Source organism: Eleginops maclovinus, chromosome 17 (genome assembly GCF_036324505.1).
Source record: "Eleginops maclovinus isolate JMC-PN-2008 ecotype Puerto Natales chromosome 17, JC_Emac_rtc_rv5, whole genome shotgun sequence".
Taxonomy (NCBI): domain Eukaryota; kingdom Metazoa; phylum Chordata; class Actinopteri; order Perciformes; family Eleginopidae; genus Eleginops; species Eleginops maclovinus.
In genome coordinates, this window is record NC_086365.1 from 13,048,893 (window position 1) to 13,065,015 (window position 16,123).

At 44.7% G+C, this 16,123-nt stretch overlaps 1 protein-coding gene across 1 annotated transcript in view; it reads left to right on the forward strand.

Annotated features, from left to right (window-relative positions):
* Positions 1-16,123, forward strand: part of foxp2 (forkhead box P2) — a 90,482-nt gene that overhangs the window by 22,849 nt on the left and 51,510 nt on the right. Inside the window, 1 exon segment of the mRNA XM_063905891.1 lies at positions 15,556-15,742. Coding sequence (XP_063761961.1) covers positions 15,566-15,742 — 177 coding nt within the window. The 5' untranslated portion in view covers positions 15,556-15,565.

Here is a 16,123-nt window from a genome sequence, read left to right on the forward strand (position 1 = left end):
TCGTTTTCAAGAAAATTGCAGTCTCGAGAAGTGTATCGGGAAATCTTCCCCGAAGGTAGAAATTGCCACTTGCATACTTGTCTTTGACCAAAGTAAAGCCTTCTCCCACTCCACGGGAACATGCGCTGTTTAGGAAGATATAAAGGAGTAATTTTATTACTCGGTACATCTCCCCCTCAGAAGCTATTTCATTTCTCCTTTCCAGCCTCCACAGAAGCCTTTTATTTGATCTCATAGTCCAGAGTATGACTGCCTCAAACCAGCCGGACTCCGTTTATTTTCATTTGGAAAACACATTTAGTGTTGGAGGGGTGGCATTGGCTGGAAGTGGAGAGCAAGGGGGTTCGGATTTGTGAGGGACTGAGGAGAGTCTCTCGATCACATGCTTATGTCCTCCTGCAGGGATCCGTCCACTGTGCCTGATTGTTGGGAGCCAAACTTTCTATTTCATTCTCCCAATTGGACTTCCTTCAGCGTTATCAAGAAAAATCGTTCAAATATATTCTCCTCTAGTCCTCCCCAACGACCGTTAGCTTTGCATCCATACAGTGACATTGATACAGCTGGAGGCCCTTTACTCAGCGCTTTGAAACTGCAGATCATTGGAAAAGTGTGCCCTTTATTAGGCAGCCCACTTAGGCAGCCCAGATGTAGCTGGTCATTTGAGAGGGAGACGTCCTCATAAACTCGGAGACATTAGAGCGGGCACAACAACCGACTTTAGAGGCACCCGTTTTCTTAAACTTCACATCTTTTGGCTATTTACCAAATCCTGAAGCAGTGCAGCTGTGTGGAGAAGCCCAAACTGTATAACAGTCCAACAATCCCTAAAAATATTTCCCCTCTCCTATTTATCAGTGTCTCTGGCTGAGCCTCCTGCATCTATATCCTCTCCAGCCTGTTTCTGGTGACAGCGCAATGAAAACATTTTTGTGAAAAGTGTCGTTTCAGTCCTTCGGAAGTCCCGCTCACCTAAATAGTTCCTTCTCTAGGTCTTGTCTGTCTCTGTTTTTCTTCTTTTTTTTATTTTAGTGTGGGCGGGGTGTCGGGGGGGGATATCGTAGCCTCCACTGGGCTCAGTTCCATACGATGAATTACCTCCAGATGTAATTCCTATCCCCCGCTTTTTGCCCTCAAATTAGTGGCTAGTAAAAATTAGGTTTGAATTAGCCGCGGTGTGGAGAATAGAAGAGTTTGAAATTTCCATATAATGAGTTTATTATTCTTTGCTGGAATGCCGTTTTCCTGAATTAATTTGATCAGGGTGGGTTTTAGGTGTTATTGGTGTCGAGTTGAGTGGTGATTTTAGTCATGAATGGATAGCCTCTGTGTCAGCACAAAGTCAGACGGCCGGGGTAATCGGAGGACTCCAAAGTCCAGAACGCTCCACGCCTCAGTAGCTCCTGGAGAGGATTCACAAACTTTCTCCATTATCTAACTCATGCTCAGTGTTTGATTTCTCATCCCGCATGGAAGTATTTTTCTTTGCCACTTCCGAATGCATCGACAGGACTCCTTGGACCTTTAAGATAGTGGTTGTTGCATAGCATACACAGGTGTTGTCCTCCTTTTACTGCCAATGGAGCTTGTCGCGCTGCCATTCATCTGTGTAGTCATGGTTCTGGGAATGATAATGTGTTTGGCCGAGCTGTGTGATCCTCAGATACTACAGATCACTGTCATAAATGGGTTTCAGGATTCATGAGAAGCGACTATTGTATCTCTATTTTCTTAGCTGTTCCTTTATCGTGATGACATCTCAGTAGCCAGGAACATTAAAAAACAACAACCCAGTAGCATGTACTTTTCTCTGAGAAGGAATCTAATTTCAACTGCAACCGCCTTTACTATATGATAATATCTACTGCTTTGAAAAAAGGGAAGTCGTCTGCCATGCTCTGCTCTTTCATCTAATTCCAATCTGCTGTATAACAGGTAAACTGCTGTGAGCTGCTCTTGCTTGTTTAAATTTACCCAGCTCAGCCGAGCCTTTGATTTCAGCAACTCGTTTAATTCAAATACGCTTTTGAAGAAAATCTTTTTTTTTTTGAGGAAGGGGGATGGGGGGTGGGCATTGGTGGCAGCTGTGGTGGTGGGAAAATAAGAGGAGGCACATGAGGACCAATTTAACCTGGAGTGTCTGTCGCTAGTCTACCAGCGCCTTCGTTTCGAGAGGCCCGGTCAGCTTGAACTGTCTGACTTCTGTCATTTCGATCTCTTTTTTATTTCTCTGCTGTAATGTATACTTTAATTCCCGCCCGCCTGCTGTCTGTGTGTCGCAGCGGCGTCTGCAGAAGCAGCTGGAGGGGAGGTGCAGGTATCATTAAGCCTTGGAGAGGCACCAGTGGAACGCTGCTGAGTGCTATACGTGGCTCCTCGCAGCGCGTGTTGATATTTCTGGGCCCAGTAAATGTACAGCCTGGTTTATTTTCAATAGGAACCCGAGGCTTGGCCAGAGAGTATTCCCACCCCACACCCCCGGCTGCTTACTCGGGCTGTTGATATTGAGTCAAGCAAACACTCTCTCAGGGATGTCCTGTTGGGCATTGGGCCAAAGTCGCAAATGGAAGTCACATGTGGGGATTCAGAGGAAGGCAACGAGGCCTCAGTTCACACCCATCACCACTACTTCTCTTTTTCCCTTGCATACCTTTTTTTTCTTATATAAATAATAATTATTTTGTCGGCCAAATCACCAAGCCTTAGTCTTATTCACTGATTTAGAAATGGTATACTCCCTGCAATTTCCCAACAACAAACAGCACAGTATTTATTGTGATTGCAGTAATCAGGCCCCTCTCTACCTTTATTCCCTGCTCTCATTTCTCTGTAGTGAAATACATATGCAAATATATTTGGACACTGTCATTATCAGCCACTTAATAGGCATTTCATTAGGGATTTTCTGAATGCTCGGTGCAAGGCAAGTTGCCATGGATACCCTGGTGCTTAAGTACAGTATATTAAAATGGCGCTGCCTTCCAACCACTTATATAATCACCGGTCCGTAATGGCCTCTGCTCTCTGGCCATAAGCAACCTATGGTGTGATCAACATTGGCCGGGACTATAAAAAAAAAACCCTACCCCGTCATTATGCTTCATATTTACTTATTTGTAGGCAGGACTGAGTGGCTCATGAATTGTGCTTGTGGAACATTTGTGTGAAAGGTAATGAATGGTGCTCTATTTCACGTGTGTGCTCTTTGGTGATCACTGTGTGGGAGTTGTGAGCATATTTTAACAGACAGTAAAATCACTTCATTTTGTCTGACAAGCTCTTAAATATTAGAATGGAGGAGGGAGGAGGGAATTCAAATGGATAACCCACCCCCCAATGCAAAGTGAACATCATTGAGGCTCCTGGCACTTCAATAAATACAACAGTCAGAGTCTCCCTGCACCAGTCTTTTGTCCACTTGTGTGTTTTCAAAAGTGAATAGAGGCTTTTATTTAAGCTAACAAGTTTTTCTTTCCCGGAAATCACTCCTTCCTTTCATCAGTGTGCCTGTTTTAACTTAGTGGTTGGTAAAGGGTTAACAGGCAGTCACATGGCTGAAGGCTGCTTGTGACTGACAAACCTCATGGCAGTGCGTGCACTTTGTGGTGTGTTGGTGTCAAAAATGACGAGGGGAAACGCGCCGTGATGGGAGCTTGACTTTGTCTCACAGCTCAGAGGCGATGCACTTCACGGGGGCTTTAATTGAAAATGAATAGTTAGTGTTGGTGTGCGTGTGAACTGTGGAAACGATAGCAGCGCCGGGAGTCGGAGAAGCAACGACTGCCGCCATCGTTGTGGTGGCAGTCGTTGCACTGCATCGCAGTTCTCCGCTCCCACCACCCCACTTATGCTGCTGCCAGTGTTGGTAACCAGCTGCTGCCACCCTCACCCCCTCCCCACTACACATGTCTATCTCTCTCCCCCCTTTCCTTTCTCTTCACTGTTCTGCTGCCTCCACATCAGGACGCTGGTGGGCCTGTTCGTCTCCGTTGACCTTGGCAGCGAAAAAACACTGGGAAGAAGAGACGTGGGGAATAAACACCTGAAGGGAGGGGGCACACAATTGTCATAGATGTGTAGAAACAGGCATAGCGTTTCCCCTAGTGAAGAGAGTGTTTCGAAGGCCAGGGGCCTCTTGTTTGTCTTTTTCCACCGAGGCACTCTGAGTAGTTTATTAAAGGGGCTGAAGGAGCTTTCTAGCCTGGAGCCTTTAACGCTGAAAGAGAAATGGGAGAAATTACTGGCATAATGTGGATGCTTAGAGCAATTAACAGCAGTTGTTTAATGTTAGCCCCCGCTGCCTCTCTCTGTCGCTGTTATTTTTTTTCCTCTCCTGCTTGCTTTTGCACTCTTGTCATCCCCCTTTCTCTTTTTCTCTCGCTTGCTTCAACTCCCATTCTCTGGCTCTGCCATGATTGTTTAGTGTTTACCCTCCCTGCCTCAGAGCTCACAGAGCTGACACTAATGAAAATGCTACATCTTTTGCTCTGTGTTGGTCTCTGAATAATGATATCATATGGCTGAAATATGCTCCAGCGGAGCCCGGGAGATAACGTGCCGCTCAGAGCCTGTTAAATCATGCCAGTGCACCGCTCAGAGCTGCGAGTTCAAGTGGTCTTTACACCACGTTAGGGGCTGCATCTTTTCCTAAATAAATCTGTCATAGTTGCCCCGGGTACCTCTGCGTTAAAACATAAAGTTCCTGCACTCTCAGTAACCTCGTGCACGTGTGAGTGTACAACTATGAATTTAATTTAGGAGTTTCCAAATTTAGATGCATGTCTGTTTTTGAGTCCACAAACAAATTGAAGCAGATGGAAAAAAAACAACAAAAAAACATTTTTTTAAATAAAAAAAAATCCCCTGCTGGGTTGGATCTCTCAGGCCCATGTGGCAGAGCGAGCTGGTGGCAGATGGACTGGCTTTCTGCATCTGCTGTGTGCAGACTGGGGGCTTTGTACTCCCCTCTCCTGGGGAAGACCGGGCCTTTCTTCTTGCCAGTAGATTCCTGTCTGTTGGAGCGACTAAGAAAAACATCTGTGGCATGCAAGGGAGAGAGAGAGGGAGGAGGAAAGGAGAAAGAGGGAGACAGCGAGAAAAAGAGATGAGGGAGTACAAAAAAAAAATGACAAAAGGATTGGCAAACACCATTAGCCCTACATTTTCCAGCTCATTGCCTGGTGTGCATTGTTTACAGTGGGGGAAACATGTTGATCCATCACATTCAGCACATCTGAGCCCGGCCCGGCTTAATCCAGCTCGCTCCGGCTCTCGTCGGCTTCCTCTGTAGCAGGCGGCGGTTTCTGCGGTCCCAGTCAGAGATACTGTACTAACGCATTAGGAGAGACTTGTTGGAATAACCGAATCCTCATGTGAGACATCTGTCCGGACACGTTCGCCTGTTATCAAGTGGTAAACCCCGCTTTTTAAAGAATGAGGGGCAGGAAGCTGGGAGATGTTTGTCAGCTTGTGTGTTCTTGTTTATTTAATGAGGAAAGAAAAACCGGAGTCTTCATTGTGTTCAGAATTCTCTTTTAAGTGGTTTCGGAGAACTACTGGAGAAGCATCTGTAAGAAAAAGTGAGGGAGCATTCGGCATGGTGAGGTCTCCCCAGTTCTGAACCTTTGTGTTCTCCCTCCCCTCTCAGATTCCTCTACAAAACGCCTCTTCTGAACCCCCCTCACACACACACACACACACACACACACACACACACACACACACACACACACGCAGTTACACCCCCCTCACCATTCCTTTGCCAACTCTCGCCACCCTCCGCCCCCTCCTCTCTTCTCCTCTCCCGCGACCAGCCCCCTACCCCACCGATCAAGCCACTGGTTTTGTGTACTATTGGTCCTCAGGCGTCAAAACAATCCGGTGGGGCTGCCTGACTTGTTTTAATTAGGCAGCGCTCAACTGTCTCTCAGACTTGACCAGGCAGAGGTGCTCTCCCCTCGACTGTAAATACGGCTGTAAATACTTCTCTGCTGACACTCAGCTTAGTTTCTCCTTACCTTTTTTTTCCCTCCATCTGAGTGGCATTTCCCCCCCCTCGAAAATGCATCCCGGCTTCTGAGAATACTTCTTCAAATGCTTCTTACCGGGGAGAGTGGATTTCTCACTCGTTGTTTTAAAGGTAGGTTCCTTTTAACTGTCCCTCTCTCCCCCTCCACCGGTTCTGAATTTGTTTGGTACTCGTGTAGTGTTGCTCTGTAATGCATATATGTGATGTGGCTAATTGTTTTTAAGAGCCCTATACGCTCTCTGCCGGAGAGCGGCACCGAGGCTACCGATTCAGCCCTTCACTAATCCCATTCAGACCTCTACACACACACACACACACACACACACACACACACACACACACACACACACACACACACACACACACACACACACACACACACACACACACACACACACACACACACACACAATCAGAGAAGAAAAGAAAAGCAGTGAACTGTGCCCGTAGAAAAGCCTCACACACATACCTTTTTTTTACCTCTCGGAAGCGGCGTCCTCCAGCCCTTTTTCTGTCTCCATTCCCTTCAGCGACGCCGGGCGCATAGAGAGGAGCAGAGTAGGGAGCCGGTCGGGCAGGGTGTGTGTGTGTGTGTGTGTGCGCGTGCGCGTGTGTGTGCACGCGTGCGCGAGAGAGAGAGAGAGTGTTCAGGGGAGCAGATGTGCGCTCAGAGCGAGATCCGCGCGAGGTGCGTGGTGAGTCGCAGCCGAGAGCCGGCGAGCGTCCTGCAAGCAGGCACAGCACTCTCCGTGTGAAGATCCCCCTCACACACACACACACACTCTCACTCACACACAGGACCCACCCACACACGCTGCCTACACACACAGTTTCTCCTACACATTTGCACCAAAATGCACAGCAAAAAATCTTTTAACTTGCAAGAAGTAATTTACATTAAAAAAAAAATCTAATCTGAACACTTAAATTAAAACAAAGCTAAACGGAGATCTAGCTGATAATTGCCTTGTCTCTTATTCCTAATAAAACAGAAATGATAAGCAGTTTTGTTTTTTCCAGTGATATATTTCATCAGCGCAGACATAAGAAATGATGGTCTAATTATTTCCATCGTAGAGAGAGAAGGAAGCCACCGTCATAAATTTCCATTTTGTACTCTACTATCCCCCCCTTCCATCCACACACACACATACACACTCACACACACACTCTCCCTCCGCTGTCCCCTCTCACACTCTTTCCCCTTCATTCCCCCAACTCGAGCCTCTGCTATCGGGCCTGCTTGTCCGACCCGCACAGGGGGCCCCGGTCGGTAATTGCCCCGGTGACAACTGGAAATGATAGAATAATTGTCAGGAGAGGCGTCTGGGCTTTCTTTTTTTTAATGGGGGCGAGGGTGATTTAAGTATGCATGAATGGCAAGGTGGTGGTGGCGGCGGTGGCTTGAGAGGCAGAGGAGAGGAGAGAGAGAGGGAGTGGGGGGGGGGGTGGACTGGGGCGGGGGCTGGCGGTGTGTGTGTGTGGGGGGGGGAATGGCTTGTTTATGATGCCATCCCCCATAAACACAGGCTGAAGTGATGACACAGATAGTGTTGCCTCTCCACGGGGTGACACCAGTCGACTTACTGCTACACACCCTCGGCAGTGGCAGAGGCGAGTTCTCTGTTCTTTGGTCAAGCTCTCTGGCACTCCTCACCTTCAGGTAAAAAAAAAAAGAAAGTCAGGCAGACTGTCAATCCATCCATCACCCCTCCATCCATCCTGTGTCGTGCGCTGGCTGTGTTTAACGGTTGTGTTTTATTGCCGGGCTGCGTCTCCTTGCTTCCCCGCTGCTCGTCCCAATGTGTACCCGTGCAGCCTCCCGTCTGCGGGCTCTGTTAATCTGCTGCTTAATTAGTGCTGATGAATGGCTCAGTGTGTGTGTGTGTGTGTGTGTGTGGGTGTGTGCGCGTACAAGTGAGTGTGTGCACCGGTGGCTTTGTGCGTGTCCGTATTAAGCATGTGAACTCACTCAGTGGGTTAATTCCTGCTCTCTTTTCTTCTTCTTTTTTTTACTGTTGTTTTTCCAGATGTTGCTTGCTAAGCTAATCATTGATCGTTAGAAATCAAGAGGATAAAAGGGCACCGCCACTGTATAACCTTTCCTGAGCTAATAGCAATCAAATATTAATCAGGTGTGTTTTGGGATGCTTTTTCTAGAGTTTGACTTTGTTTGTTTTTCGCACCATCTTTCGGTGTGGGAGCAGATGTTTAGTTTGAAGAGGAGAGAGGTCACAAGAGTGATAATCGGAGAGGACTAATTATCTTTATCAAAGGCGAGTTGGATCATTTGTTTACTTAAATATTGATGAGGGTGAGCAAGGCATGGTATTGGGCTATTGTGGGCATATTATTAACATTTCATAGGGCTTTGTGCAGGAATGCGAAAGGGACTCCTCTTCATAATTTAATACCCTAATGCATAATGAGCTATGTGATTAGCTCACATGGAGAATTGGCCAAACTCCATTTTGAAGGCAGATAATTTACATTGTTCTCCAGAGTCTGGCATATAATAGCTTCTTTAGCGCAATAAAATTAAATGCTACACATTTTATATTTCAGCTTACAAATCCCCCTGGCAATATTCAGTTTTCCCCCTTCTCTTCTTTCCACGGATGTCTTATTTTATTCCAAAGACAAAAATTGAAATGAAATAGTTTAACTAAAAACACATGTTTACCTTGCATGTTTTATTTAGAATGCACACTGGCCAATTAACACTGTTCATTAGCAGAGCCGCGCTATTTGTTTTGAAAGTTTAACCAATCACTTTGTTATGCTAATTGTGATGTAATTTAATTTGAGTTGCCGTAATGATGATGCCGCTATTATCCACATAAATGATGCAGTTAAGCAGCACGGCCTCATTTGCATGTGCTTGAAGGGAGAGAGGCTGCAAGGAGCCGGCTCCCCCCCCCCCCCCCCCCCCTATCACTCTGCTTTAATTTTCCAGCTCTGTTCACTCCTGCCCTGTGGCTCCTCCTGGTCTGTCGCTGGCTATTGATGATCAGCACTTTTATCCGAATTTTTTTAAATGACAAAGAGGCCTTTATTTGTCAGCTGACACGCTCCTATCACTGCACTGTAGATACATTAAATAACGGAAGGACTATTAAAAAATGCAAATGATTATTTCTAAGTATTAAATGAACAGTTGAGTTGAGTCACACACACACACACACACACACATCTCTTACTTTTATTGGGTAGATTTAGCTTTGTTGGCATTTTTAATCAGTGGATTTCATCATCGTCTTTGGTTTGGACATCTTTAACATGTGGATTAAATAGTGGGGTGTGTCTTTTTTTTTTAACGGAGAGCTGTACACGCTGTCGTCCAGTGTGTGCATATTTTTGTTCAATCAATTTCTTTAGAGGTCCTTTTATTCCGAGCTGTTGTAAAGTCCCCAACCGGGCCATGGAGGAAGTGTGACTAAGCCTGCGTTAAAGACTGCCCATTATCTATTCTGTCGTGGGTTACACTTTGGTCATTTTCTTTTGGTAAGATTATTTTTTGCCCTCCTGTCCAGTCCCCCCCCCCCCCCCTCTGTTATGCCCCTAATTGGTTACATAAATCTTGTCTGGTATGAATGAGGAATGTTGCGGTGTTGTCAACTGCAATCTTCACCCTTATTTACCAATTCATTAAGATCTATCGATGCAGGACTGCTGAGGGGGAATGACAACATAAATCAGAGCTGGAGACATAATGGCCCTAATCAAGCAGAAATAACTGGAAACGTCACAATGAGCTATGTCTGTGTGGCTGTGCCGGCCGCCGCTCACTCCCTGCGCCTGTCCGCTGGATGTGCCGCGCTGTGGAGAGCACCGCAAAGGCAGAACTGTCCTCAGATCCTTCACGAGGCACCAAGAATTTGTCCATTTCCTCCCTTATTTTTCCTCCGTGTCAAAGCAGCTCAGTGCTAGTTCAGGTCGAGAATAAAAGTGGAACACTTCCACACGCACGCTCTATAAATACAGTAAGGTCCCTGCGTTCACACCGCACCTCCTCCACCGCTGCTAAAGATGATTGGACGAGACAATGAGGCCTCCCCTCTTTATAGGTCAATTAGCTTTGATTAGGTGGGCCGAGTTAATTAATGGAATTGGCAAATATGCAAATGAGAGCCGACTGATCAGCTTTCGTCACTGTCTTGCGCAGCCACAGCTGTCTGCTGCTTCAGCAGAACCAGGCGCCTGATGTGTAACATGTAAATGATATGGGACGAGCCTAAATGCTGGAGAAAAGTCGTCTCTCTCCTCCTCTTTTGCTCTCTCTGTGAGGGGCGTGCAGGGATATATTTAAGAAGGGTGCATTTATTGCTTTCTTGTTGAGCTGTAAATTATATTTAATCTTTTCATATTTTATCCTCTTTTACTTTGTTGATTTTGATTTGACATTTTTACCTACCAAACCCTTTTTTTATTATTATTAGTAATTGGATAACCTATGCACAATAAGTGCTTTGTGGTGTTTCAGAGATGGTTGTATTCATTCAAAATGAATTTGTATTAACATGGTATCATGCACACTCTTCACGAGTGCCTCTTGCATTTGATTCTAAGAACACATTGTGCACACGGTACAATCGAACATGCACTTTACACCGTTTCCTCTGCTTTTCCTTGTAATTTCTTTCCCTTTCTGTACTCCACAAACACTCTGTCTCACACACACTCACACTCCATTCAGCGACACTCACACACTGTGGCAAATAGTCTGTCTTTTATCTCTCTCTGTCTCATCTCCTTATTGTAAATAGAAGAGAATTAAGTTCGGAACACTCTCGACTGAATGTCTCCTATCACAGAACTACGATTTATTGTCAGCTCAAATGAAGAATTGAAATATGACTGAGGTTTTTCTCGACGTAGGGCTCATTGGACAGGAGATAACCACATTTGATTCTGTTGCTTTGAATAACGTTAATCCCAAAAAAAGCAAGAGTCCATTATTCATATTCATCTCTTTTCATTTGGCCCCACTCCTGATTTTGTAAATATGATTTCTTCAGCCCCCTTTTTTTTCTTCTTTCCAAAAGCAATCTCCATTCACCGGTGAGACACTTTTGAAATTCCTCTATCTGAGAGCAGAAACCATTACCATACACAGGTTTATAAGAAGTAGTCATTAATGCTCTTTTATGGTGGCCCTTTAGTGCCAAAAAGGAAGCTTTTAATTCTAAGGCACGGCAGCCTGGCTTGCCTTACTTAATCCGGGGGAATGGGTTCTGTCGAAGTGGTCCTTTTTTTTTTCCATCTCCGACTCCACGCTGCCTGCTTGAAGCTGAAGGCTGTAATAAAGTGCTGGGACAACTTGCAACCAGATAAAATTACAGTACACACCCAAGAACAAATAAACATACGCTCATAATCAACGATTCCTAAATGGACGGTTTGCCTCGCAGACATTTATCTGATTAAGTCATCTCAAACTTCTTTGTTCTCCATTATTCACGTAACATTCATCATTTTAAAGCACCATTTTTTACTCAGCACAAATGTGGCATTTTGATTTATTAAGCAATCTGAAGTATTAAATATGCGAGCCCCTTGCCCTTGCCCAGTTACTTCTTTATTTTGTATGCATAGTAACTTATGGCAATGATGAATTAATTTCACTCAAGCACAGAATCTGTGATTATTTTAAATGGTAACCATATCTCGACTTGATCAGGGAGCTGTGAGGAGTCAGCAGACTGTGAAATGTAATTTCTATTATTATTTTTTCTATTTTTGATCCTCACAAACCAAAAGAATTTTACGCCAGCCACCTGAAACGTGAGCTCTTAATGAACGGGCGTCTGGGATCAAAGATTTACAGGTCACTCTTTTTTGTCACCCTAATGAATTTTTTTGCAATTCATGCATAAAAAATGAGGGGATGGATCAGTGTTCCTGATAGAGACACAGTGCAGAACATCTTCACACTGAAAATGGATAGGCCCTGAATGAGTGTCAAGCCTGGTGTGTGTTAACAACATAACAGTGAGTGTGTATGTGTGTGTTAAATTCCCCAGTGTTCCCCAGACAGTGTTGGGAGCCCAGCAGACGGCTGTGTATTCCCACTAGATGGATGGCCAGTGTCATAGTGTGTGTTTACCGCACATGATAGAGCGGGAGACAGGCCAGGTAATGAGGCTACATTAAGGGCTTTTAGAGCTCGCAAACAAAGATGGAGGACTGCTTCGTTCCCCTTTAATGATAGGTGTGTGTGTGTGTGTGTGTGTGTGTGTGGCAAAGAAATACTCGATTCGCCTTACACCTTTTGTTGTGTCACTTCTGGGAAGAAAGAGGAGAAATCTCTGGGCCAAATGCGTCGTCAGGACCCTTCCTTCAGACCGTGCACCTGATGGAGGTGACAGATTTGCGTAGCGCCAGATTTTGAGGGTAAATATTTGCTCGAGCTGAAGAGGAATGGCTACGAGACAAAAGCTGCTGTTGGGCTGAAGCTTTTGCAAATAAAGTGTCTATCTCTGCTTCATCAGGAGAAGCAGAGCCACCTTAATAGAAATGTTTGACGACAGTACAGAGAGTTATCTCCGTCCTTCGCTATCTTCCCTCCACCCCGACAAACTAAACACTCAGTATCAGGATCGTCTCCCTTCCTAAATTTGAACGTCTACAGCATCAGCAGCGTATTACCCGACCAATCACAGCCTCCCTCTCTGTTTCCGATCAGGATAATAAGCGCTCTCCCTCATTGGAAGACTGTGGCTTGAGGAAATAGCGTCAAATGTGTTGAGACGCACGACACCAGCGATTTATGGGATGTCAAACACACGTGCAGGCAAGTCAGCACATCAGAGCCAGGGCCTCCAGTCGATACTGTAGCTCGGGGGGTGGGGGGGTGCGGGAGTGCAACCCACTTGGTTTAGGACAATCTGGGGTCAGGGGCTGGTGTCCCTCAAGGTGTTGAGTATTGTCACTATCCGTCTCTCTTGAGTATTGTGTGTGTGTGTGTGTGTGTATGTGTGAAACTTCCACTCCCCCCCCCCCCTTCACACACAGTCAGATCGGCAGCCCGCTCATCATTGCAGCCTGGCTGTGTTTCTAATTGACATTCTAATTGGCAGATTTGAATGCCGCCTTTAGATGGCTAATTAATTTATCTCACCGCTGTCATTAAGGTTAAAGCACCATCTGATCTCTGCGAATATACTTTGCATATATCTGCATTATCATTATGCTGCAGTTAGACATATTGCACACATTTTGATTTCGGAGGAGGGCGAGAAGATTACGAGATTAAGCGGGGGTGTGGGGCTTCCATTGTTTGTGTGTTAAATTCCAGTTCTGCTACCTTTCTTTAATTGTACCTCTTTATTTCACCGTATTAATGTTTGATAATCCAAGCGCATTAAAGGCATCGGTTGGTTAATATCAAAGTAGCAATTTCCCTCGGACTTCCGGAGTAGTTTGCATTCAGATGTTATTAAAAAATCCTTATTTCCTCGTCTCATACATCTTCAAGTTTTCCGAACATCCATCGCTCGTCCACGAATAGGAAGAAAGAAAGGAAAGAAATCCAAGCTCCATTAGAATGTTCATAAAATTGTAGTAAAGGCAATCAGACAGTCTTTCTCTGAATATTTTAAACATCGGGCATGTAAAATTTATGCCTAATTTGAATACTTATTAGCCGGCTGATCTCGGCTGCAGCCTTGAGTTTCCTATGCTGAGATTCATCACCGGATTGGTTGTCACATTGTGCCAGTCTTCCCCCTCTCCCTCCCACTCACTTTCTCTCTCTTTCACTCTTTTCATCTGTCTCCCTCCGTCACCCCCCCCCCCTCTCTGCTCCTCTCTTTTTTTTCTTCCCTGTGTGTCTCTCTCCATCAGTAGTGAGCGGTGTTTAACAGGGGCCTGTTTGTTCACAAGCACGCCTTGTCCCGGCCTCTTCCTTATTTACTCGTGTCCCGGGCAGCTGTCGCCCTGCTCTGTGTAACAGCTCAGCCCTGTTTGTTCTCCCCGCCTGGATCCTGTTTATCCTGGCTGTGGACATCCTTTAAGGCCTGTCCTGTATCTGCCCATCGTCAAACACACACACACACACACACACAGGGAAGGACGCAAACACACTTCTATTAAAACGGTATTTACCGGCCAAAGAATACACACAGTACCCAGGTGGGCTGGGCACAAATGCTCTTAAAACACACACACACACACACACACACACACACACACACACACACACACACACACACACACACACACACACACAATCATAATTATCATTCTCTCTTTTGTTGCATGGATGTACTTTATCTGGCATTGGGTTGCTCTTTATTATTTATATTTTTAGGTGTAAAAATGTGTGTTTCTTAAATTTGAAAATGGAAAAACTGCTTTTTAAATTGAAATCTTCTAAAGAAAACTTCGAAAAAGTTGAGTAATTTTTTGATCTTCTTAAATATTCCTTGACTTACAAAATAATTTAAAAAATCCACAAAAATATTGTCGATTCTGGGATGCATTTTGCTGCATTTTGTTGGGTCTGAGGTGTTTCGTATTGTAATTTATTGTGAGGATGTGGACTGATGTTGGTCCTTTCTGCCCCAGCGAAGGTACAGAGCATTAAATGCAGGGGGGAAATGATAAAACATTTATTACTGGAGAGAGAGAGGAGGTAATATGCATAATTTATGCTGTTTTTAGCACAATCATTAGTGATATTCCTGATAGATTTCCTTCCTTTTATTCCTTTCTTTTTTATGTTTCTCATTCAGGAGAAAAATTAATTCAAAAATCCATATTTATTGTTGTCTTGCATTACAGATCACCAAGTTTGATCGGTTTAATTGTTGAGAGCTATTATTAAATATGATAAAATGAATGAATACATAGCTTTTTATTAAAGAAGGGAGGGTATAAAAAGAGGACTGACATATGGGCATTGTGTCTCTATGGAAGCCTGTGTGGCAGATTTTATTTAGCACACATGACATACCCATTATAGTGTTCATCAGCAGCCCTGCACCATGTGATTTGGTGCCTCCTCCTCCTCCTCCTCCACCAAATTTTAATTTTGCATGATTAGCTTTGCGTCATTAGGCAACTCCATTCAGACGCGACACACCAAAAAAAAAGTCTGACAGCCTCAAGACGTCAAATATTTTAGGATTGCCCGTGTGCTATGAACTCAATTCGTCCAAATGTATTTTAATTTCCTACAAATATAGTTTTATTTATTAACAACAAAAAATACTTCCTCCCTATAGCTTTTCACAAATGCACAATTTTTACGGATAAATCTCATTTAGCCACCCCTCCCATTTTAAACAGCACCAGGACGTGCATCTCTTTGTATTGCTTCATTTACACAATGAATGCATAATTGCTCCTCCTGCATCCCCCCCACCCCCTCTTCTCCTTTCCACCCTCCCTCTTCTTTAAATGCTTTAATTTGCAGAGGGGGACTGAGGGGCTTGATAATGGAAGCGTAAAGAAGAAAAAAGGAGGGAAAAAGGGGGGAATTGTAAGAAGAAGAGCCCTAACCGGTGCCTCTTAATCACTTCTAGGTTTTAAATCATGATGATGCAGGAGTCGGCCACAGAGACAATAAGCAACAGTTCAATGAGTCAAAATGGAATGAGCACCCTAAGCAGCAGCCAATTAGAGGCTGGCAGTAGAGATGGGAGATCAAGCGCTGGTGACACGAGCAGCGAAGTAAGCACAGTCGAGCTGCTGCATCTGCAACAACAGCAGGTAAGTTGTGTTTCTCCCCCGTCTCGTCTCTCTGCCGCTCTCTCCCTCACTCTCACTCTGTTTCCCCCCCTGCTCTCCCACTCTGCTCTCTGCTCTGGCAGCGCTGGGCTTCTCTGCATAGACAGGAGGCACCATGAAATTTCTTTTTTGTGTGTTTTGTTTGTGTTTTTCAGTACACTGGGAAGGGAAAAAAAACATTGTTATTTTATTTATTTATCGGTTGTTTGTGTTGTTTAGTTGCTTGTCAGCCTGAAGCTGTTTGTTGGAAATGTTTTAGTTGTTTCTACATGTTTTTCTATTTGGAATTTGTATTATTATTTTTTTTAGAGATGCAGGGATGTGAGGTGTGTGTGAAAGCATGTCAAAGTGTGCGTGAGAGAG